Source organism: Ambystoma mexicanum, chromosome 8 (genome assembly GCF_040938575.1).
Source record: "Ambystoma mexicanum isolate Mex_15411 chromosome 8, UKY_AmexF1_1, whole genome shotgun sequence".
Classification (NCBI taxonomy): Eukaryota; Metazoa; Chordata; class Amphibia; order Caudata; family Ambystomatidae; genus Ambystoma; species Ambystoma mexicanum.
In genome coordinates, this window is record NC_090929.1 from 59,830,014 (window position 1) to 59,854,745 (window position 24,732).

Sequence of the window (24,732 nt, forward strand, 5' to 3'; positions counted from 1 at the left end):
GACATGTTCACAGTGTCGCCTTACACTTCTTTCAGACAATCCCATCTCTACCTGGGCCTTCTTGTCTTATCTTAGACCATGCCCTTAAATTACGAAGAGATCTAGACCGTGCCCTTAAGTTATGAAGAGATCTTAGACCGTGCCCTTAAATTACGAAGAGATCTAGACCGTGCCCTTAAGTTATGAAGAGATCTTAGACCGTGCCCTTAAATTACGAAGAGATCTTAGACCGTGCCCTTAAATTACGAAGAGATCATATGGGCATTGTAACCACTTTTTTAAACACAGCCTTTATTGGAAGAATGTTGGGTTTATGATATGTTTCTTGGATAAAGTAAAGAAGAGGATATTAAGATATCCAGAGGATCATTTTTCACATTGGCTTTAAGGTTTAAGATATATGTTTAAACATGATCTGTGATGGCACTGCGGATCAATGGATGAAAATATTTTTTAATGGTTACAGGGATATCAGTTATTTTTATTATTATGCTATTATACACTCCTCAATTCTATTTGGTCTTCTTGCAGCTGACTTTTCAAATATAATAATGTATTTTGTGAAATTGTGTAAATTTGCTTGATTGATTTTATTTTGAATAAACTTATTGATGGTGATGATGAATTCAAAATATAAATTGTTTCAACAAGAAGCAGTAAGTACCCTAGGGGTAAAATGATGTCTGGACCATTCTCCAATTATATTATTATTATAATAATTATTAACAATAATAATAATAATATATATATATACTATTATTACTACTACTGTCATTATTATTAATATTGATACTATTAGTAATGATAATATTAACCCTTGATATTATTAATATGTATTAAAGGTGTGAAATGTGTGAAAGGGCTGGTGGCGCTGCTCTGCTGTCCTGCTAACACAGAATGTGCAATACTGCGTGTAAACTTTCCGGAAGACTTATAATTGTTTGAGCTGCTCCTGAGCTCTGCCGTGTCCGAGCAGAGAGGAGGGGCTCCCTTGGAGTAACCGAAGCCTGCACACAGCTGAGTGCAGCAACGTCGTCTGACACACCCTGAAAAAGGGTGTCTCTGCGCCCTTGCGGCAGAAGCCCTGGTGTGAAAGGGCTGGTGGTGCTGTTCTGCTATTCGGCACAGTCGGTGGGGAGAGATTAGTAACTCCTGTCCAGCAAGAGGATTCAGGCACAGATTGTGAATTCAGACACCGTGACATGGAAGACAGCCGAAGCCTCCGCAGCAGGCGTCAAAGAAGAACAGATGGAGAGGTGGTCGCATCCAGCGATAAAGTACCACCAGCCATGATTGCCGCAATGGGGAAGTGTTAGCGTGGCAAGAAAGAAGGTAAGAGCTGCCCTGCCCATAATTACGGTGGAATTAACACAACGGAGTGCGGGCAGGGGTTCCCAAATGGGGGAGAGGCCAGCGAGATTGCAATTAAGCAAAAGGGGAGGAACGGTTCGTCCCCCAACATAAAAGGGGTTTTGACAGACTGGCTGCCAAGTACTTTAGAACACCTCCCTAACAATTCACCCTTTAACCCTCCCACCAACCTCAATTCACTAAATGTGGTCGAACTTCACGAAAGTAACAGCATGCAGAGGGAGGGAGTGGTGGAAAATACACCTTGTGAAGAAGAAGCAGCCTCACTCCTGAAAAGCCCTAGTGCGAAAGAGCTGGTAACCCCATCGAAAAGGAGGTCACTACCTCTAAGAACTTAACAAGGTTTGGATCAGGCGAACAGAATAAGAAATCAAATTTAGAAATAAATATTGAGATCCATAACAACGTAGATATGGACGACCTACAAACCCCCCCCTGAGAACACCAGATCCCGTGAGGATTGGGCGAATGGGGGAATAGATGAGGAAAGCGGGCCAAAGGACATCCCTTCAGATCAACAACCGGTGCAACCAGAACTCCCATTGGATCCGGGGGAGCCTGTTTGGAAAGACAAGACATCTCCCAAAGAGAAGGAAAAACATAAATCAACAGAACAACTGCCAAGGCCCGATACCTTAAAGCCATCCACCGACCCCCTAAAATGAAAACTCAAAGGTTCAGGGGAAACAACATCCATGAGATACAAATCCCAAAACAAAAAAGATCATGCTGGGAATGTACCCCCTTCGAATGGTCAGCCACACAGGAGAACAAGTTTAAAGAAGTTTCATGCCTATAATGACCCACGCTTAAAGTCGACGAAAGCCAAACCTCATTTATTGACAGCACAGCAACAATCAGTGCTATCGACAACGTTGAAACACGTTTTCTCTACAAAAACAATGGCCGAGAGACCTCCTGCAGAAGAACTGACAGACGCAGAACTATTGGCAGGTTCGGAACCCGGCCTTATCTTAACTGATGAATTAAAAGCGGCTTCATTACAAGGCTCGATGATAGGTAGCTTGGTTGGTACCCTGAGAAATCAAATCAAGGAAAAACAGACTGTAGCCCCCCCAGGCACAGGCACAATCGTTCAAAAAATCCAGCCTCATGACAACAGGCATTTCGAACACAAATAAGACAGATTTGTTCTCTGGCAAAGAGCAGAAGGACAATGAACTTGTGCTCGAAGACCCCAAACTAGATACAGTACTGGTCGCCCTAAACAAAAGTGATAACGGTACACAACCGTTAGGAATCAAACCAATAATTCACCAACCACCAAATTTTATCTTTGGTGAAGAGAATAAAGAAAACAAACCTCTCCTTGAAGATCCTAAACTACATATAGATTTGGATGGCTCAGAAAAACAACTGTCAGGAATTCAACCGTCAGGAATTGAACTCCCAAAGCACCAAAGGACATCAACGGTGACTGAAACTGGAAATTCAGAAGCCCGAAAAAAGGACTTGCAAAAATCATTGTATGAGGAAAAAGAAGAGAGGAGAAAAAAATAAAAATAAAATAGAATGAACTCACCAGCACAGGCTGACCATAGCGCTGACCCCTCCGAGGCGACGATTAAGTGAAATCTCAACCCCATTTCTCGAGACACACCATCAATAAAGGTAGACTTGATGTCTATCATGTCCACAGTCACAATTGCGTTAGCCCCCTATTACAAATTATATGAGTCGATGCATGAAGCTTTAAAGGACAACACATCACTTATGGCAACAATGTGTGCAAAGCTAACACATATTGAAGGTTACATCGAAGCCAAAAACCAGGAAACTAAGAGACCCACGAGACAAATGCAATCCACAATGTCAACCCAAACAATAATTCAAGATCCTTTGGAAAACAGCTCGAAAGCAGTTAAAGCAGCAAGTACTCAAACAGATCTTATGCCCCATATCCAAATTAACAGTTACTTTGAGGATAAGAATGAAGAGGGACACTTAGACTCACTGCCCAAGGTAAAGTTAGCTGAAAAAAAGAAAGCAAGGAAGAATGGAGCAATAGTCGAAGATGTTGGTCCCAAGATAACAACTGAACCAATTCCTCAAGAAAATCAGTCAGCTAAGTCAGTACAAACGACCAAGGAAGGAATAACTGCATCCTACAGGATATTTGGGCAAAACAAACATTTCCAACAAAGGGAGGTGAAGCTTTTCAGTGGTAAAACACATTCCACTAACGCTGTTAAACCAGGGAATACAAGTAAGGAAACAGTAAATTCACTGAGGGCATCCTGCAAGGAAGCAAACCCAAAAACTCAAAAAGGAAATAAAATTCAAACAGGTTACCCAACGACAGCTCCTCAGAAACAGGGTGTTCCTTCAACTAGCAGGGAGGACATCGACCAAATCCTGGCCTTAATGGAACTAAGTGTCTACTCCATTGAGGAGTCAGAAACAGAGCAAACCCGTGTAGACGTAGATAAAAGAAAAAGGGATCAAGAGCAAGATGATTTAAACATTTTGGAACCAAAAAAGAAAAAATGGATAAGGGAAGCAAGAGTCACCCGTCCTGTAAAAAGGATTGAGCGTCACCTTAAACATGTCTTGAGAAACAGAAAGGAAGAGTCCCCGCAAAGAAGGTCACCAGATGAATATCGGAACTTAATCAACATCAGACAAAGATCAAAAACAAGGAGGAGTGAGAGATCCCAGAGTCACACTGAAGCTCAGAAAAGAAGCTTCAAACCATCTGCCTGTTCCCCGAAAGTAAATAAATGGCAGAGTCGAAACTACGAGCCCAATCAGAGAAAAGGGAGCTCCAAAGAAAAGGCTGCTACGCCGCTAGGTTGCGGCAAAAAGGAAAAGACACATCAAATTATGCAACAACTAAGTATTTTCAGATTAAAAGCCCTCTCTGAAAGGAAAAAAAATGAAGTCCTGAACAGAAAGAGGATCTTACAGCTGTGTGATCAGACTACAAACCTGAAAAATCTACCATCAAGAGATGTAAGGGTTGCAGAACCAAGGTCTGAGGACAACAAAGAATGCACTTACTTGCACATTGAAGCAACTAACGTGCAAAATCGCTTTAGAGACTCGGTAAGAGACTTCAAAAGTTTGGGCTATGACCCTGAGGAACTCTCAGTACGTAAGAGAAATCACCTGAGGATGCAAAGTACAGGTGAAAAGTTCAGTCAAGATCAACAAGGAATCTATAGAAAATCAAAAGTGGACGACAAAGACCATCAAGCACATACTTGGACGTCAACTTCGAGTGGGACGGGGCTGACGAAGTTGTTCAAATCTCATAGTACACAGGAAAGATTGCGCAGGAGCCCATCATCAAATAGCCATGGAAATACTGAACATAAGACGAGAAGAGAGAAACTCCTGCAAGGTCCGATACTGAAAAACGATCATGTAACAAACAAAAAACAAGACACCTCGAGAAACCAGCGTAGCAGAGGCGGAAGAGATAAAGATCAACAATTACACTAAAAACAAAATATCTGGAGCTCAAAAGTCCCAAAAAAACTATACATTCTTCTTGCCATTATTTGCTAAGGGAAAGAATCTACTGGAGAGTGACCTAGTGAAACCACACATCCCGGAAGAGACTGGGAAAAATTGTTGTGCTCCTGGAACACTCTGGGTTTTGGACATCTGACGACAATCTCGGATGTCAATTTAGGCATCTACGATATAGTGTGTCTCCAGGAGACCTGGTTAACAACAAAACCCAGCCTGGATGGATTCGAATTGACATTATCTCTGGCTATAAAGAGAACTTCAGATAGACCGATTTCAGGCCTCCTTACAGCAATCAAAGCAGGTAGTGGTCTAACAATGGAACTCACCCTCAGACCCTCAGAACTTATGCAAGCAGTTCTGGTCTCGTGGAACAGATTAAAAGGTCATGGAAACCAGACTTTAACTGAAACGGTTTTAGTAATTAACACCTAGTGGAACCCAGCAAGAACTGAAGATGAAAAATATCTACAAGCGAATGAACACACACTTGAAGAAGCAAGCACAGCATTCAAAATCGATCACACAATAATCACGGGAGACCTTGACGCAGTATATTTCAAGGAGAGTGATAAAAGGGCTCAACTTTGCCAAATAATCCCCTCACACGAAAGGGGCCAGAAATGGAATCGCCTAATGGATGCTTACGACTTGCACAATCTACATAAAATAAAAAATAAACAAAGATCACTGGTTCTGACGTGGGAAGGAACTGGAGGGGGTCTCACGTTGGACCACACGTGTATCTCAAAGAACCTCCTGTATTTAGTAGTTGATTTTGAAGAAACAAAAGCAGCTCAGAGTGACCATAATCCACTCATTACTACTTTGAATTGCACGGGAAGGACTGGAGAGTTCATGCCCAATAATCTGGAACCCTGTAGTGGTAACTCACGGCTAAGGCTGAAGGCGAGTCAAATAATCTCTCTGACTGCCAACTACCAACAAGCCAAAGAAAGATGGGGAAAAAGCGGCACAGAAGTTTTCGATTACCGTCCTTTCCTAAAAGTATACAATGTCCCCAAAACCACTGGTAAAGATCCTACCACGACAAAATTACACGTCTATGATAAACTATTAGTCGAAAAAAGGAAAATAGTTAGACAAAGTAAAGGGGTAACAAGAAAATCGAAAAACCACTGTGAAATCACAAAAGCAATCAAGCTCAAAAAAGAATATAAATCATGGATACGGCAACAGAGAGCCAATCTATACCAAGCCGATGCTGAAGAAATGCTACGGAATCTGAGCAATAAAAACTCTAGGGCTTTTTGGACACTGATCGAGCCAAAGAACAAGGAACAAAACACCCTTGACAATAATGTGCCGGAGAAAGCATGGAATACTCATTTCAGAGAATTATATAAGGCGTCAGAAAATAAAGGTCCAGATGGAACTCCCAAAGTCAAATGGAAGATAGACTGGGATAAGGAAACAATAGAAGAGAAGATAAAAAAGTTAAACAACTCACGAGCACCGGGACCGGTTGGGATAACAAACTACCATCTAAAACAACATCCAACAGTCTGGGCTGCTCTAATAAGCGAGATTTTCCGGAATTGTGTCAACTGCAGTGACATTCCATTAACTTGGAAAAAATCTAATGTTGTACCCATATTTAAAAAGGGTGATAAGAGGGACCCAAAACAGTACCGTCCCATAGCACTTTTGGATACAATCGGCAAGATTTTTGGCTCTTTGGCGTTGGAGGCCTTCCAAGATGGACTCTCGCCTCACATACCTATGATCCACTACAGGGGGGTTTTGTTCGGGGTCTAGGAACCGCAGTAAACATCTTGTTAATAAGTGTTCTAAAAGAAAAGGCTTGGGAAGGAAACGTCCGGTTATGCTTAAAATTTGTGGATCTAGTTCAAGCATTTGACAGGGTAAACAGGGACACCTTGTGGAAGAAGTTGAAACAAAGGAGCTGCCCAACGTCCATTATTCAACCCATCCAGGCACTCTATTCGCAGACTTCCATGAAAGTCAGAATAAACAAAGCTGGCCTCTTGTCAGAAAAGATCATAACAGCTCGAGGAGTCAAACAAGGCTGCCCTCTGGCGCCAGCTTTATATAACTCATACATTGCTGACTACGACAAGTCTCAAGACCTGATCAGATCCTTTCCTCCTTCTCTGGGAAAAATGAAAATCCTGAGAATCTTATATGCTGACGACATTATATTGCTAGACCACACACCCATCAGTTTGCAAAGACAGATGGACAATTTGAAGACTTATTTGAGTGAGAATAATCTGGAACTCAATGAAAACAAAACCAAGGTAATGTTGTTCGGCAAAAAGACATCAGGGATAAAAACTCTTAAACTGTTCACGGACGGTAAACGACTGGAGAATGTACCTAGCTTTAAATACCTAGGGATCATACTGAGGAACAGCCGCCCAGAGATACCAATGCAAGATCACTTACGAATCAAGATGAGATCGTTAATTGTTCAGATGAAAATCATGAACAGAAAGTTCGGCAGCTTTTCACTTTCACCAATCTTGAAATTCTTCAGAACTAAAGTGATCCCAAGCATCGTCTATGGAGCTGAAGCCATGCCATCCCTTCCACACTCCATTTGGACTCGGCTTGAGGGCACCTTTTGGCGTGAAGTCCTGAACGTCCCCCAATCAACTTCAATGATGCTGATTCGTGAAGAATTGAGTTCGTCATCTCTCAAAGTAATAGTTGAAAGAAACGGTTTGAAGCTGTATCGGAAGGTAATACAACCTAACTCAAACCGAATGCTGGAAATACTTAATACCGCAATGATGACTGGTGAAAGTCAAATCCTGAGAGTCTGGAGATTAAAAAACAGGAACTTACTGGAAAATTTGGCAGTTCGGAGGAGGAACTAATTTCTAATCCAGTAAAAGTAAATAAGAAAATGAAACACCGTCGGTGGCCGGAAAAAGTTCCCTGTTAAAGGATTTCCCACATAATCCTAAAAGACTAAATGAGATCCCACCTTATCTTCCAAATCTCAGAGTAAAGATTTGAGGTTTAGATTGAACCTACTCAGTACAATCGAGATTTTAAAGATCAGGAAGCAGGCGGTTTCAAACAATTGTTACTTCTGCACTCAGGACGAACAGGTTAAGATGAGGAAAAATCTGTTGTTAACTTGCTCAGGCCTTGTGAAGGAACGATTGAGGTTGTTAGGCCACCTGTTTAAAAACTTACATCTATACGACGAGCAGGAGTGGTGGCTGAGACAAGTGGTGAAAAGTCTAACTGGGTCATTTCTGTAGCAGGCTTTTTTAAAGCAATTGGGCTGGATGTGCAGAAGAGCACTAAGGAACCAGAAGGAACCGAAACCACGCCCGCTCAGGAAAGACCGAAAAGGGAAAGTAAGACGAGGATCACATTCCAAGGAACTAGCCAGCTGATGAATTCAAGCTTGTCTTGAACTTAAATGATTTGACTTGATTAACACTTAATTGATTTTCTTATACTTCTTCTACTTTTGTTAAATTGTTTAAATACAATCAAACAAATAAAAGAATAAAAAATATGTATTCATAATAATTATTATAATTATAATTGTCATTAATATTATTATTATTATTGTATTTATTATTATTATTATTATTATTATTATTATTATTATTATTATTATTATTATTATTATTATTATAATATTAATTGAGATTGGACCTAGCTTTGGAAAGCTTTACAGTCATAGGGGGAGGACCGAGGTTAGAAAGCAGAGAAACAAGGGAGTGGGGATCTACCAACAGGGGAGGGGAAGAGTGGGCAATTGTCAGCAACGGGTTTACAAGTAACCAGGGTCGAAAACAGTGGGGATTAAATCACCCAGCCTCAGGTATGACGGGGAGTGTATGGTGTATGGTGCTAGCTCTTCGGGAGGAGCCATTCCTTTAAGAAGAGGATCTTGAGCTCCTTCCTGAACTAAAGCAGGGAGGGGACGAGTCGGATGTTGATGGGGAGGGGGTTCCGGAGTCTTGGGGCATAGACAGAGAAGGCCTGTCTTCTGTGTTTTTCCTTCCTACACCGGCAGAGGCCAATTCTGCACATGTCCTTGCATCTGGTTGATCGTAGGCCTGATGCTGAGTTTCTCAGTGAGGTAGCTTGGGGATTCAGGGTGTCAGCCTGTAGATGATGCAGCAGGATTTGAGGATGACACAGGCTTTCAGCAGAAGCCAGTGCAGTGTGATGAGGGTCAGAGTGATGTGGTTGAATTTGCTGAGTCCCTTGATGAGTCATGCTGCAACATGCGGGACACATCTCAGAGGAGCCAGGGTAGTCACCAGAAGGCCTTACAAGAGGGCATTGCCAGCATCCAGGTGGGAGAGAGGAGCCAGGCTTGGACAACAGATCTGAATTCTTTTTTGGGATGAAGTGGTACCAAGCCGTTTGTGTCTTCCTTGCTATGTGCTGTTTGAAGGAGAGGGAGAGGTGTCTGTCGATGTCAAACACAAGGGACTTGGCACGGGGTTCCTTCTGGGATATGAAGCCCTCGAGGTTCATAGCAGAGAGCCAGGTCTGTATGTCAGGGTGTTCAGTTTTGTTGATCAGCTGTAGGAATTCAGTCTTGGAGGGGTTGTGCTCCAGGTACACACTGGACATCCAGGACTGGATCAATGTGAGGTAGGCTTTGAGCCTGTGGATGTCTTCACTGGAGGATATCTTGTGGTAGAGTTGCGCATCATCTGTTTATGAGTGGATGTGGGTGTTGTGTGGAGTGAGGAGAGTTCCAAGCAGTTCCCGGTAAAGATTAAAGATCACAGAGGACAGGATGGGTTCTTGCGGGACTTCACTGGTGATGGAGAGAGTTGATGATCTGGAAGAATCCATTTGCACAAACTAGTATCGATTAGCAAAGTATGTTTTGAACCAGCTGAGGACGATCTCACTGATCCTCATGCAGCGATGTACATTGTCATAGAGTGTCTGGCTGTTTACTGTGTTAAATGCTGCTGAGAGGTCAAAGGGAACTAGGAGGCAAGGATGGCCATCATCAAGGATTTTAAGGGCGTCGCCGATCCCCTTCAGGTAGCCGTTTATGTGCTGCATCTGCTTCTCATACCAGATTGGTAGGACTGAAGGAGTTTATTGGCTTCAATGTGTTGGAGGAGTTGTGTGGCTACTGCTTTATCAAAGATTTTACCTAGAAAGAGACGATGGGTGATTGGGGTGGTAGTTGCTGAGATCGTCAGGGTCCAGTTTGGTTTCTTGAGAAGCGGGAGGATTTATCCGGTCTTGAGGGTGGAGGGGAAGGTGCCTTGAGTTAGGGAGCTGTTCATGATTGTCAGGTAAGGGAGGAGTGCTTTAGTTGGAAGGGTCTAGAGTACGGAGGCAAGGAGTATGGCGCCTGCATACGATGTGGCCTTGAGAGATGCTAGGGTGGCAGTGAGGTCTTCCATAGTTAGTGTCCTGAAGGTTGTCCAGGTAGTTGTGGGTTTGTGAGATGGGATGTGTAGTGTGCTGTCGGTTGTGGGGTTGGTGTCTCTGTTTTGGCAGATCATGCTGATCTTATTGATGAAGAAAGAGTTGATGGCGGTGGATTTCCCGATGGAGTGAGGGGGGTCGGGCAGACGGTAATGCAGTGCTTGATGCCTTTGAAGAGGGCTCTTCTTTCATTTTTGGCCTTGGCTATGGTGTTTTGGTAGCACTTGGGTGATGAATTGCCATCTGGCAAGGGTGTGGAAATGCTGTCTTTTTTGCTTTTTATTAAATAATGAAATGATGCAGGTAATTCCATCTCTTAAAGGGAAATCGGCTAATCATACTCCCCGTTCAGAAGCTCTTTGCCAAAGTATAGTAGAGCAGGTTCAGAGGCCACAGGGGCCCTCTTGACAGCTGCAGTGACAGACAAGTCCCTGCAGTACAGGGGTTGCATTTTTAAATATGCACCAGCCCCTGTTCCAAAACCCATATAACCCAAAGATGTTGCCCTGGTGGCACATACAACTATAAAAAAATGAATTCTACCTGAGTTGGGGTATGGTGGCCAGCATCTGTCAGAGTTATCCCAGCCACATTACATTGATATCGCACATGTGTCAACCCTGTGGACCCAATTCAGCTGTGGAAGGGTTGTGTGGATCCCCCCCAGACAGACTGGACCCTGCCCTACTGGCAGGAAGGTAGCCTGGTGGGGTGCCTCTCTTTGTTCCTTTGTGAGGGCAAGTAACAGCCTTCTCCCTGGGATAGCCACTCCACAGGACACTGGCCTGGGAACAGAAACCAAGAGGCACACCCATCCACAGAAAGCCAGGCCTCACACCAGAGTGCTGCATTTCTAAAGGCCGTTGTTCCTATTTTGAAAGGGAGAAGGCAGAGCTAGAATAGCCAGAGTGGAATCTGTACAGTTTTTGGAGGGTTCTGCCATTTTGTTTCTCTCTGCCTCCCTTTCGTTTTCCTGTCACTCCCTCTGGAGAAAAGCGCTTTGGTGTGACATCATAAGGGCAAAGTCCACTAATTTCAAAAGCAGGGATTGAACTCCTAAAACAGGCTAGATTTAGTCCAATCACCTGGGGAGTTTTGCCTATAAAAGGAGGGGTCTTGCACCACTTATTTGAATCATCTGGACTCACCCTGAACCATCCGGAAGATGTCATTGGACCCTGCTGAGAGAGCAGTCCACTCTAGAGTCCTCCAGTTGCGAGGGGAAGGCAGGTGTTCCAAGGCAGAGACTAGCTCTGTCCCCTAGCCATGCCCAGGGACCATTGAGGGTGACCTGCTGCTGGAACAGCACCTGCCTCTCTGCCAGACACAGCGATGCCCAGAACCTCACTGTGTTATAGGACTCCTGCAGTTGTGTGCCAGCCTCCCCTGTGTTGGGAAGCCTGAGAAAAAGGAACCATCTTGTCCCTGAGTCCCTTAAGTGGGTCTCACAGCTACCTGTAGCAAGACAACCTCGATGCCAGCCAGTGTGGTACCCAATATGTCACTGTGTTGTAGGACAGCTGCATTTGTGTGCCAGCCTCCCCTTTGTTTGGGAGCATGAGAAAATAGCTCCTCCTGTCCCTGAGCCCTTGGATTGGGACTCACAGCATGCCGAGACCAAGGCAGCCGGCATCTGAGTGTTTTATGCCTTTGAACTGCTTGGAGCATGTTTCAAGAACTGTTCAGCACATTTGAGCGAGCAGTACCCTCCGTTGCTGCTTTTGGCTCTCTTCTGATCGTTACACAGCACCAAGAAGTCTGGTTCGGCACTGCTGAACCACAAAGAATTGAAAAGAAAGTACTATTGGCTGCTAACTGCCCCATCGGTCCGTTTTTGGGCCAAAAACTAGTTTGGTCACTTTGAACGCTTTTTGTTCACAGGTACATATACTTTATCAAGAACATTGTTGTGTGTGCTTGCCTTTTACCTGTAGAGGAGCAGGTGGATGCATTTTCCCTAACTCCCGCCCCCTCACCACCGTCATACTGGAACAGCAGGGGAAGGGCTATATGTGGGACCACATGTGTTATGTCTACACTGCATCGAGTGTATGAAAGACGATATGCACTCAGACAACCGTATCAAATGTATCCTCGCACTGAGAGAGTGGAAGGATGTCAGCACGCACCATTGGACATCATATAGTGCTGAGTGAAATCTGACGAGGACTAGTGATGTCATGAAGAAAATATACGATCACATACTAAAATGATATGAAAACACTTAAGGGTGATGATGTAACTGAAGTGATAGAGAAACATGCACGAAATGATAAAGTAATCATATACAAAGAAGATAAAGTAACTTGCTGACCAATAAGTGTAAATACGCAGTAACACAAGGTAGATGAGGCATATAGAAGCTTGCTATGGAGGAAAATATAATGTGGCAAGGACGGCCATGATAGGAAAATGGACATCGGCTCGTGTAAAGATTTAATTCATCGACTTCAGAAACAGACATGGGCTGCCGAGTGAGGAGAAGTTGGAGAATTAGCTTTGTGGGCAAAACAAAGAGGCATCTATGTTTTCCTGGGATCAAGGATGCTATTTCAAGGAATAATTGCAAAGCACAAAGGTATGCAGGCGGATAAGCCATGGACGTTCGACATATTTCTCTTAGATTAAAGAAGAAGAAAATATTTGCAAAAGCCAAGTATTGCAAAATTAACAATAGATAAAGATCCTACAAGATGGAGTGAGCGAAGCTCTAGAGGCCAAAAGGAGCAATGGCACCCAGCATAATTGAATGAAATGGCAGTAAATAAGAGGTTGAAATGGACCATTCGTGGTCTCTTCAAACATGATTCAGAAGTCAAAAACATGGGCTATTCATTGAGCCTCGGTTGAAGATAGTGATGTGCTTACACTCCCTTGAATGGCCCAGAACAGAGAGCAGACTACAAGGTCAACTGCAGACGGGAAACTTTGGCTCATGGCCGGTCTGATGAGAGATGATGGACTAATTGGGAAAGTGGGGAGTAATCTGACGTGATTCAAGGACCTGAGATTCGGTTTCCTTACGTGCTTCTAGCCGAGACAAAAGTCCAAGGTTGGGTGAGAATTCCAACCAATCAGTGGGTCTATGTGCAACCTGCTATACAATGTTGCATAGACCAATCTGCTGCCATTTTGTCCATTATAGTCAGTATTATATCTATTTAGATGTAGTTTGAGGTGTGCCTTACAGATAAGAGACCATCAAGGAAGTACTAACCGATATGTATTCTATAAGTAGATATGATCCCCTAAACCAATACCTCCCATTAATAGGTTTTACAGTTTGCCACATCGGATGAAGTTATAGATGACACATGATGGGGTATAAGACCTCTTGTGTGTGAGTGTGCATGCATCAGTCCGATGTCTGCCAGTTGACCCTGCTTTATTATATTGAGAATAAAGTAGTACTTTGCCATATTCCTTGAGACTGTCTGGTTATTTGGTCTGAGATCTTTATTGGTAATTCCATCTAGCACAAGAGACGCTTCAAGGTGCTAGAGCACATACCCCTGATTCATTACCCAGAGTGCTGCATCTTTTCTATCTTTGCATAGTCTGTGTTTTTTCTACAGGGGTGGGTTTTTACAACTGCTATTGTACATGTTGTGTTTGATTCGAGTATATATTTGTATAGAACATTTATTGGGCATTCCCTTTATTTTGGGCTGTTATGCTTCAGTGTTTGGGGTGCTACTGAACCACATTCACACACCTCTTGAGATTATAGCCTTTCCTCTGCCCACGTTACCACAAAAGGCGAAGGAGATGTACCTCTTGACTGTGGCTGTTTTACCGTTGATTGTGTTGGGTCTTTGTAGAAGTGTGAGGGCTGAGTGGACGTTGTAGCCTCTACTCATCCTTGTACTCCTGCAGGGCAGAAATCAAGTCGTCACAACTTGGCCTTGGCAGTGGTGTGCAGCACAGAGTTCCTTGCACACGTAAGGTCAGACGCACTGCAGGCTTTTTGTCAAGTCTTCTCTTGTTTTCTGATGGTTTGTTGGTTGAAGTTGCATTTTTAGTGTAACAGGGTGTGGAAGGGTTAGGCTTGAGGGTGCGTTGTTTCAGTGGGGCATGGCGGTTGATGTTGGTTGTGATAGTGGTGTTGAGTTCTTGGATTAGCAAGTCAAAGACCTGGTTCATCAGAAGTAAACCAGCCCATTTGAGGGACATTTTGAGGAGATCTTCTGTGAGAGCCTCCACTGGGAAGTTCTTAAATGATCTGAAGGCTTGTTTGCTGGTTTTCCAATAGGTTTGCATGACTGGTGTGGTGTGACGAATGTCAAAGTGGATTCTTAGATGGTCTGCCCAGTCGAGCGGGATTGGAGAGCTGTAATGGAGGGTCGGCAGGGTGGTTACGAGGAGATTGAGGATATTAAAGTGCAGCTTTATTGTTTAGACATCAGCAGACCACTGGTGATTGTGGTTGGTGCTCTTGCTGTTTTGGGGGACAGGTTTGATAACACTATGGGGCTCTCATTCCGGGAGAGACGGTGGTTCATAAGAGGGACCTCGAAGACGGTCACATTTGGAACGTCCATGAGTTGTAAGGCCAGAATGACTCAGTGATGAGGAACCAGGAGGGTAAAGGAGCAAACTCAGAAGGCAGTACAGTGTGTACATGGGACCTAGGGAACATCAAATATGAGGGTGTGAGTGCAGAGACGGATCGGTGGGTCTGCCCCAATGATGGATTTATAACAATTATAAGGAATTTGAATAAGCGATTTCGAATGGGTAGAAACCCCCTTATGAAGACGCTGCTCACAAGAGAGGATCATGGGAGTTTGTAGAGGGTATTGGTAGCAAAGTTGAATGCCCTGTTGAGAGGAGCAATGAGTAAGGAGAGGGTCTCAGCGGCTGGAGCAGTCGTGCATTCTTCCAAGGACCATAGTGGTTTAGTCGAGTGCAAGGTTAGGGTGCGACAGGTTGCGCAGGTGTTCAGGTGGGTAAGCCTGGCTGTCGCTGGAGTGGAAGTTATGTAATGCTGAAGCTTCACATCACTGAAAAAGAGCAACTCCTGAATGTCCACCTTGGGTCGCGGTGGAATTGAGCTGTCAGGTTAGAAGGGTCGTGTTCAAAGTACTGTGCCAAAGGAATAGTGTGTTGAATGGAGTGATGTTCAGGGATTGTGTTGGAGGGATGGTGTTGATGGGAACCTGTCCAAGGGATCGCCTTCTAGAAAATGAGTTAAATCGTAATGTTTTGGGGATGGTCAAGGTATAATTGTGTTGTCAGGAATTTGTCTTGAGTGATTGTTTGGAAGCATTGTGTTAGGGGCGTCGTGTTGAAGGCATTCCGTTCAAGAGAGTGCTTTGGATAAACGTTTCCCGAAGGATTGAGTTAGGGGCATTGTGTTGGGTGGAATATGTTGGATTGATTTTGTTGACAGTGTTTTGTTGGAGGCCTATGTTATGTCACTGTGTTGGGGTTACGTTGGATGGGTTGACTGAATGGATGATGTTACATGGATTGTGCTGGAGGATTGTGTCTGCAGGCTTGTTTTGGTGGGACTATGTTCGGGTCTGCGATGCATGAATGGGATGATGTTGAATGGATTGTGTTGGATGGATTGTGCTGGAAGGTTGTATCTGGAGGCTTTTTTGGTGGGACTGTGTTGGGGGTTCAATTGAATGGATTTACTGATGGGATTATGTTGAATGGATTGTGTTGGATGGATTGTGCTGGAAGATTGTATCTGGAGGCTTTTTTGGTGGGACTGTGTTGGGGGTTCAATTGAATGGATTTACTGATGGGATTATGTTGAATGGATTGTGTTGGGTGAATTGTGCTGGAGGATTGTGTCTGCAGGCTTGTTTTGGTGGGACTGTGTTGGGGATGGATTGACTGAAGGGATTATGTTGAATGGATTGTGTTGGGTGAATTGTGTTGGATGGATTGTGACTGCAGACTTGTTTTGATGGGACTGTATTGGGGTGTTCATTGGATGGATTGACTGATGGTATGACGTTGGATGGATTGTGTTGGAAGATTGTGTCTGCAGGCTTGTTTTGGTGGGACTGTGTTGGAGTTTGAATTGGATGGGTTGGCTGGGGGATGATGTTGGATGGATTGTGCTGGATGGATTCTTGTGGAGAGTTGTGCTGGTGGATTGTGCTGAAGGATTGTGTTGGATGGGTTGTGTCTGCAGGCTTGTTTTGGTGGGACTGTGGAGTTTGCATTGGATGGGCTGGCTGGGGGATGATGTTGGATGGATTGTGTTGGATGGATTGTGCTGGAGGATTGTGCTGGAGGGTTGTATTGGGTGGATTGTGTCTGCAGGCTTGTTTTGTGCGACTGTGTTGGAGTTTGCATTGGATGGATTGACTGAAGGGATGATGTTGGATGGATTGTGTTGAATGGATTGTGCTGGAGGATTGTGTCTGCAGGCTTCCTTTGGTGGGACTGTGTTGGCAGATGAGTGAGATGTTTGAAGTGAGATGGATCAGTGCGGGACTCGGGCGCTAGACTTTGCTGCATGAATTCGAATTGTGAGTCAGTGGATCTTTTTAAGAACAAAATGTCAAGGTGTGGGGTCTCTGTTGAGGGTGTTGTGTGACGGTTAGACTGGGGGCAGGCAATGTGAGTCGGAACCAGTATAATTGTGGTTAGCATTTTGCCTTAATACCAGAGCAAGGTGTGATCTCTTGACTGTCTCCTATGGGGCTCCTCTTTGCTCCCTGCAGATACCAGGAGATCCAGGGTGCCCAGGCAGAATTGGGGAGCGCCATGACTAAGGCAATGAGTGAAGCCAAACACACAACAATTCTAACCCGTAAAGTCAACGTCGAGCTGGCTCAGAACAACTCTGCCCTCTCCATGCCCAGGATAACAGTGAGTTCACCTCTTTCTATTCACACCAGTCCATTCATTTGAGATCAGCTGTTGTTTTTTTTTTATTGTAAAGGTGTAGTCTGTGAAAAGACCTGGGAGCTTAAAGTCGCTCGGTCCAGCTCCTCATGATATCTGTGAACCAGAAAAGCGCTACATTGCACATCATGGCTGGCACTGCCTATAGACCTTGCCATATACTTGCACTTTGGCGGCCACTAGGATTAACCATCTCCAATAACAATATAGGACGTTTTGAGCAAATCACTACCACTTGCAGCGGTAGTACCACCAAATGTTCCTTTGCAGCTCCCTTCGTCCTACTAGATTGGGATGAAAGCCAAAACTGTAGCTCGTACCATTTCCCACCGCAGACAGTGGCCCGTCCATTGATAGAGCATGCCGTGTGTACGTCCTTCCCGTGCAGCCTGACCAATCAGGAATAGGTGCATGGAAGTAAGACACATGGACATGATTAAGTCATGTAGGTACTTGGGAATTGGGATGAATTCAAGTATTTGTGATGCCCATCGAGTGCTTGTATTGAAATCAAAGATCAAGAATTTATTTAGCTACACAGTGTTGTGTTATCCAAAGAAAATTTGGGAAGTTGTGTCTGCTGCCGGTGCATCCATTTTATAAGCAGAAGGTGACCCCAACTGTGACATATGGAGCAGAAGCCTCGTTATACTTGCCATGGGAAACTTGGCCGACATTGGAAGGGTTGTGTTACAACGGTGTGTACCAACGGTGTGTACCAACGGTGTGTACCAATGGTGTGTACCAACGGTGTGTACCAACGGTGTGTTCCAATGGCAATCATAAGACACGAACTAGGGCTTCTGTCCCTATATGCTTCAGTGTTCTGGAAGTCCTTACTACTGTCCCATAAACTAATAGAGAATTAACCACCCCAATTTTCTGTGGTAAAAAAAAGAGGGAGTGAGGCTGGACTGGGCTTTGGAAATCTGGTCTAAACATTGTGCAGATCTTCTGCAAAGGGAAAAGGTATCGGAGGACCTGCGTAAATCTAACCCAGAAGCGGTTGATAAAAAGATTAGATACGGGGACTGGATCTCAGCTGAAACAGAGAAACCACATTTCTGTTTATTCGAGTATTTAAGAGGTGAAACTAAAGCGTTAAAAACCTGGTGAAATGTCCGAACCCTGCTCACCGAACCCTTTCTATGAGATTTAGGTTGAACCTGTTCCACACTAGAGAGGTCCTCAACTCTCGTCGCCAGGTGGAGAGTGGGATGGTGGCATTCAGGCTGTACCACGGGCCAAAGGAAACGCTTAAACATCTGACCCTCTTGAAAGACTTGAGAACAACCTGTCTGGGTAGATTGGTGGATGCCTTTCCTGCGAGGAAGGCTGACGAATGGTCGGCCATGTTATACCAGGGACAAGAATCTAGGCTGGTATTTGCACTAAGAAAACTATTGGAGGAAATATTCAATTTACCCTTATGGGGTCAAGGTAGCGGAGACCCCAGAGAGGGTTAGCTCTGTAATTAATAGACTTGTTCTTCAAACACTGTGTTTTTTCTTCTTAAGTAGACTTCTCGTGTTGTATCCGTATTATCCTGGAATTTGAAATAAACCAGATGCCGTAAATAAAAGATTTTATTTTTATAAAGTGTTCAATGTTTAGGGTTCAGAATTCAATAGCCTGCAATCTCCACGAAGAGAGCATTCCCATCCTTGGACCTGGAGCTGGTCCTTTTGTATGTACTTTTGTTATGTGTCGCGCATAAAGAACCTACAGTGTTCCACAAAGATTGACCGTGTCTCCCCCAACTTTGACCCACAAAATTAAACGTTTGAATATTTCATGAAGAGCTTTCCAATATGTAGGAATGATGACTGAAAAAGTTCTTCCACCAAGTTGTAGAACAGCTAATATTTTGGAAGGACACGTGGGGAGAGGCGCGTGGCTTTCCGTTGGGTCATAGTGAACACCGATGGTCAGATAAGGTTGTACCAGCTGGCAACCATCTCAGCCTCTTTGGGTCTTGCACAGTCTTCTCTTTGCGACACAACAGGTAGTCACCATATTTCAGAGGGTCAAGGCAATTCACTTTAAAGTCCCCTGCAATTATTATGAGACCTTCAGGTCGGGCCTCTTTCCGCCACATCAGGATCTCATCAATATGCTCGGCCGGCTCCCTTTGGGTATGATCCCGGTAATTGCAGTGTACATCAATGACAAGCAAACAGAGAATCCCCTCCCTCGTGGTTGCGCAAGCAGTGACTTCTGCTAGTGGACAGGGGATCCCAGAAGAATTCACAGAGGCCCAGATTGCATCAATGAACCAAGGGACATGTGCAGAGAGATTATCAGTAGCAATCAAACAGGGACAGAAAAAAGAGTTCTAGGTCCACTGCAGTTCTTTACCTTTGTCTCCAAAGTTACAAGACCTGCGGTGGGAATTTAAATGTCCATAGGCACCAGATCCACCTCCTATCGTCGTTGAACCGGGGTCATCACCTTTTTTAGGACGCAATATTAAGTCAATAACTCAGTACCTATCAAGTGCAATTAAAGTAGCTCATCTAATTTCCAGCTATATATAGTTTTTGGGGTAATTTACAGAGACACTCTTGCTATACTATTAATCTTGCTGCTCTGGTGGACGGCAAAGAAACAGAAGAGATGACGACAAAACTCAAGCAACAAAGCACTTTCTGAAAGGAACCGCACAATGCAAACGATGAAACAAAGCTCCCAAAATGCTGCCGACACAGCAGCACTTTTGATTGACAGGCTGGTGCTAACATGACAGCACTTTTGATTAACAGGCTGGTGCTGACACAACAGCACTTTTGATTGACAGGCTAGTGCTGACACAACAGCACTTTTGATTGACAGGCTGTGCTGACACTTTTGAGTGACAGGCTGGTACTGACACAAAGGCACTTTTGATTGACAGGGTAGTGCTGACACGACAGCACTTTTGATTGACAGGCTGGTGCTGACACGACAGCTCTTTTGATTGACAGGATGGTGCTGACACAAAGGCACTTTTGATTGACAGGGTAGTGCTGACACGACAGCACTTTTGATTGACAGGCTGGTGCTGACACGACAGCTCTTTTGATTGACAGGATGGTGCTGACACAAAGGCACTTTTGATTGACAGGCTGGTGCTGACACGACAGCACTTTTGATTGACAGGCTGGTGCTGACACAAAGGCACTTTTGATTGACAGGGTAGTGCTGAGTGGCGAGTGCTTAGATAAAATGAGATGTTCTTCTCACATCCATGTCTTTCACTTCTCCTAGAATTCACTTCGTCATTACTGGAGGCACCCCCTGAACCCCTTCTTTTCTACCCCATATTCCTCCTCCACGCAACGCCTTTACCCAAACCTTAAGCCAACCTTAAGCCCCTTGACAAAGTGAAGATGCAGACGAAGTAAAGTGAAGAAGTAAATGAATGAAGAAGTAAATGCATAACAAATGAAATGCATGAGAAAGGAAATGCATGAAGAAGTAAATGCATGAAGAAGTAAATGCATGATGAAGTAAATGCACAAATAAGTAAATGCATGACACAGTCGATGCATGAAGAAGTAAATGCATGAAGAAGGAAATGCATAATGAAGTGAATGCACGACAAAGTGAATGCATGATGAAGGAAATGCTGAACAAAGTAAATGCATGAAAGAATAAATGCACAAAGGTAAATGCATGAAGAAGAAAATGCACAACAAAGGAAATGCACGAAGAACTAAATGCACAAAGAAGTAAATGCGTGACAAAAGTCAATGCATGACAAAGTAAATGCATGACAGTCAATTATTTATTTATTGTGCATACAGTTTTAAAACTCGTTAAAATCACCTCCATGTAAAACAAACAGATTCATTTAAACATTTTAGAGTCCTTACACAGAACAAAATCAACACTGAAATACAAACTTTTTAATTTAAAATGACTTTTAAAATCAATTGTTATGCCACAGTAGACGTAATTTAACCTTATTACCTGCTCTCCCTAAAACATCTCATTTCAAGTCTCAGTTCAGATCTCCTCTCCTCTACCAGCTTCATCACCACTAAGAATTGGAACAAAGACTTACTCAATTGATATGAGATTCTGGAGCTACACATATTCCAGATGACCTGTCCCGTAGTACTTCCGTCGCGTTCTATACCTTTCTTAAAACATACTAGGTGTTCTACCATCAAGGCTTCAGAGTGCAGCCAATCACAGTACCTACAGCTTTCCTGACAACAGTCTCCTTCTCTCCATTCCTCCCGATTTACCCTGGTCAGCAGGATATGAAACCCAAACCTCATCAATGAATATCAACTTTCCAGCAAGGGTGTCTGCAGAGGTACTATGCACAGGTGCCCGATTCTTTGTAGTCTCTAGGAATATGCTGATATTTGCTGTATCCTCCCACCAGGTCACATGTCCTACACCAGTCGGCACGCCATACTTTCTGTTTGTACATCCCTAGGGCTAAAGATATTAGTTCACCAACCAGGCCACAATCTTCCAATGTCTGAACAGTTCCAGTAATAAGGCAGTTTTTTAAGCAGCCCTCTTTTTCTTTTTCTTTAAATTCCGCAAACAATGTTTTTTTTTTTTTTTTTGGGGGTGTGCTTTAAATGTGTAGCATAACAGAACTCTTTTCCATGTGATATGGGCTTCTAGAGATAGAAGACGCATTTCATATCAAATTATGCTGATGGGTAAGGGCTGAGGGAGCCCAGGGACTCTCTTCCATATAAAGCCTTCTAGGAGACAGAAGTCTTCTTGCATCAGACTATGATGGATCTCAGCCTTGTAGGTCAGCATAGGTACAATTTTGGATTGATAGAATTTCGAAAGAGGGATTATTGAAAATGTACAAAATGTATGGTTAACATTTCTCATCTGCACAACAACTTTTGTTGCCTTGATATCAAATCCTTCCATTAACGCCTTATTGCCCAGAGTATTAAGGATATCTGTTCACATCTAGCACGTGCCCCCACACCCCCTAACCCCCCGATTTCTTCGTCTCACGTTTTCCTGCTGTTAGGGTAATTGTGTTTTACGGGGGCTTATGATTAAATCATTCTCTCTACAGTTTATGGATGAGCTGTTAAGAGGTCTTTGGATTCGGTCCTTGTTGCAGTCCAGCAAGATGATGTCATCTGCATGTGTTACCCAAAAAATCTCTTGTGCCCAAGACTTTTGGGGCAATAAGAGAGGCCTGTTCAAGATACTTTCCCAAATCCGCCATTTCGGCATTAATTAGACATGGTGCAAGAATACAGCCTGGTTGGGGACCATTATTGGTCTCAATCTTATTGGACAGCAATCCTTCCTGGTTCAATCTAGTCCTAATTGCTGAGTGGTCGTGTAGATGGATGAGTGTCACCAGGGATCCATTTGGAAGGCCCCAGTCTGCAAGTTTCCTCTTTAGCTTATTCCTATCTACCCGGTGGAAAGCCACAGACAGATCGACTGATCCCACATACACCTCTTCATGCACTGCCTCCCGGCCAGACGCTGGACTTAATTCAGCACCCGGCCTGCCAGGCTCATGCCTACCTCTGGACAGAATCCCAGTGGATAGGTTTCAGGATTTCATTTGACTTAGCCCACTCTTCTAAGGAGGAGAGTAGTATTTTGGAGCCTGCGTCTAGAAGAGCCACAGACCTATAATTCTCTGGCACATGTCTGTCTCCTTTCTTAAAGATAGCCACTATGTGTGCTCCCTTCCAGGATTCAGGAGTACACCTTGATTGTATGATTGACTTAAAATATTTACACAGGATAATTGTCCTTAACTCTGGTTCAGCCTTCGGAACTTTATTACAGAGGCCATTCGGACCCTGTGCCCTAGAGTTGTTTCTATGGCGTATAATAAGCTCAATGTGGTCTGCAGACGGCACCAAGACCCAATTTACAGAGTTCAGTCTCTCCCAGTTTACAGAGGTGTCTGCTGGCTTGTTATATAGCCACAAAAAGTGTGTAGTCCAGACTTGCTCAGGAATAGGATTAGATTGGACCTCAATTTGGAAACTCTCTTTGTTTTTATTAGTTTCCAATAATTTCCATCTCTTCTAGTCAAGAGGCGAGCAGGCATTCTTTGGCTATCTCTTTGATAGCTCCTACCTTTAATACCTTTCAATCTATTCCCATAACTCTGTTTTAAATTCTTCACCCTTCTTTTAAGTTGGGTAGGACTCACATTTTCCTGGATTGTCCTTCTGACCTCTCTCTTATACTCCCTTTTAATTTGTGGATGATCAGATTGTAATTTGACCTTCTGTTAGACAACATAGGCTTCCGTGGACTCAGAGACTTTTCTTTGCCTCGGGAGAATATCTCAGCAGCAACGTGCTTGCCTTGGAAGCAAGGCAACACAGAGCCACACAGGTTTGATCCCCGGGTCCGCACTTAGAAGCCTCTGGGTATCAAGTGTGTTATAAATAACCTATCATATATCATAAGAAAATTGGGAGTTGGTTCTCTGAGCCTATGTCGGTGTTAACTTCTCTTTGTACGTCCCAAATTCCTTTTTCAAGTTTCTTTTTAAATTCATGTATGTCCCTCTCGGCCCAAATTAGCCTGTTCCTACCCCCCAGAGACAACAACCTTACACATATTCTTTCGTGGTTCTGCCAAGTGAGGTATAGAGAAGACTGCTGACAATCTCACATGATCGTTTGGGAAACCATTTTCCACTTTAGAGCTGTTTCCACCCAAGTTCAGTTTGTCGGACACAAAAACAAAATCAAACAAAGATACTTTATGTCCACTACTCCATGTTTTTGAAAACATACCCCCTCGTTCTTTGTCCCCACCCATCATATTCAAGTTCCAGCCCTCAAAGAAGTCAACCCATCTCAGCCTCTTTGGGTCTTGCACAGTCTTCTCTTTGCGACACAACAGGTAGTCACCATATTTCAGAGGGTCAAGGCAATTCACTTTAAAGTCCCCTGCAATTATTATGAGACCCTCAGGTCGGGCCTCTTTCCGCCACAGCAGGATCTCATCAATATGCTCGGCCGGCTCCCTTTGGGTATGATCCCGGTAATTGCAGTGTACATCAATGACAAGCAAATAGAGAATCCCCTCCCTCGTGGTTGCGCAAGCAGCCAGAACGCCTTGCAGCGAATTATCTACTGTGAATACATTTTGGATATGTTTGTTCTGTATCCCAATTAAGAGGCCTCCCTTTGGTCACCCTTCTAACCCAAAAACTGCTATCTCTTGGCAGATAGAATAGCCATCAAAAATCAATTCTTTCGATAGGAAGGTTTCTTTTTGAATTACAAGAGCGTATTTATTCAATTCCTTACCACATCGTCCCTGACCGAGCAAGTAATAGAAACCTCTCATGTTCCAGGAGCAGAGGCTAAAGATGTGTCCCTCTTCCCTGGCCTTCTGTGATGTACATTGGTAGCGGCCGGGATAGCCATATCATTTCCCTTGGGTTCACTTCTTCATTTGTTTCCTCATCCTACCTCGTACCTTCCATGTCTAAATTCTTATTTTTGCTTCTAACTGAGCCTGCCTTTCTTGCTTATACGTCATCCATTCGTTCTCACTGTGGCATTCCCAGGAAGGGTACACAGGAGGGCCGGATAGGTTGAGAATATCAAAGTCTCT

At 43.9% G+C, this 24,732-nt stretch overlaps 1 protein-coding gene across 1 annotated transcript in view; it reads left to right on the forward strand.

The window, feature by feature from the left end:
* The window catches only part of LAMC3 (laminin subunit gamma 3), a 1,037,231-nt gene that overhangs the window by 799,896 nt on the left and 212,603 nt on the right, over positions 1 to 24,732 (forward strand). Inside the window, exon 22 of the mRNA XM_069609277.1 lies at positions 16,971 to 17,118. Coding sequence (XP_069465378.1) covers positions 16,971 to 17,118 — 148 coding nt within the window. The remainder of the gene's footprint in view (positions 1 to 16,970; positions 17,119 to 24,732) is intronic.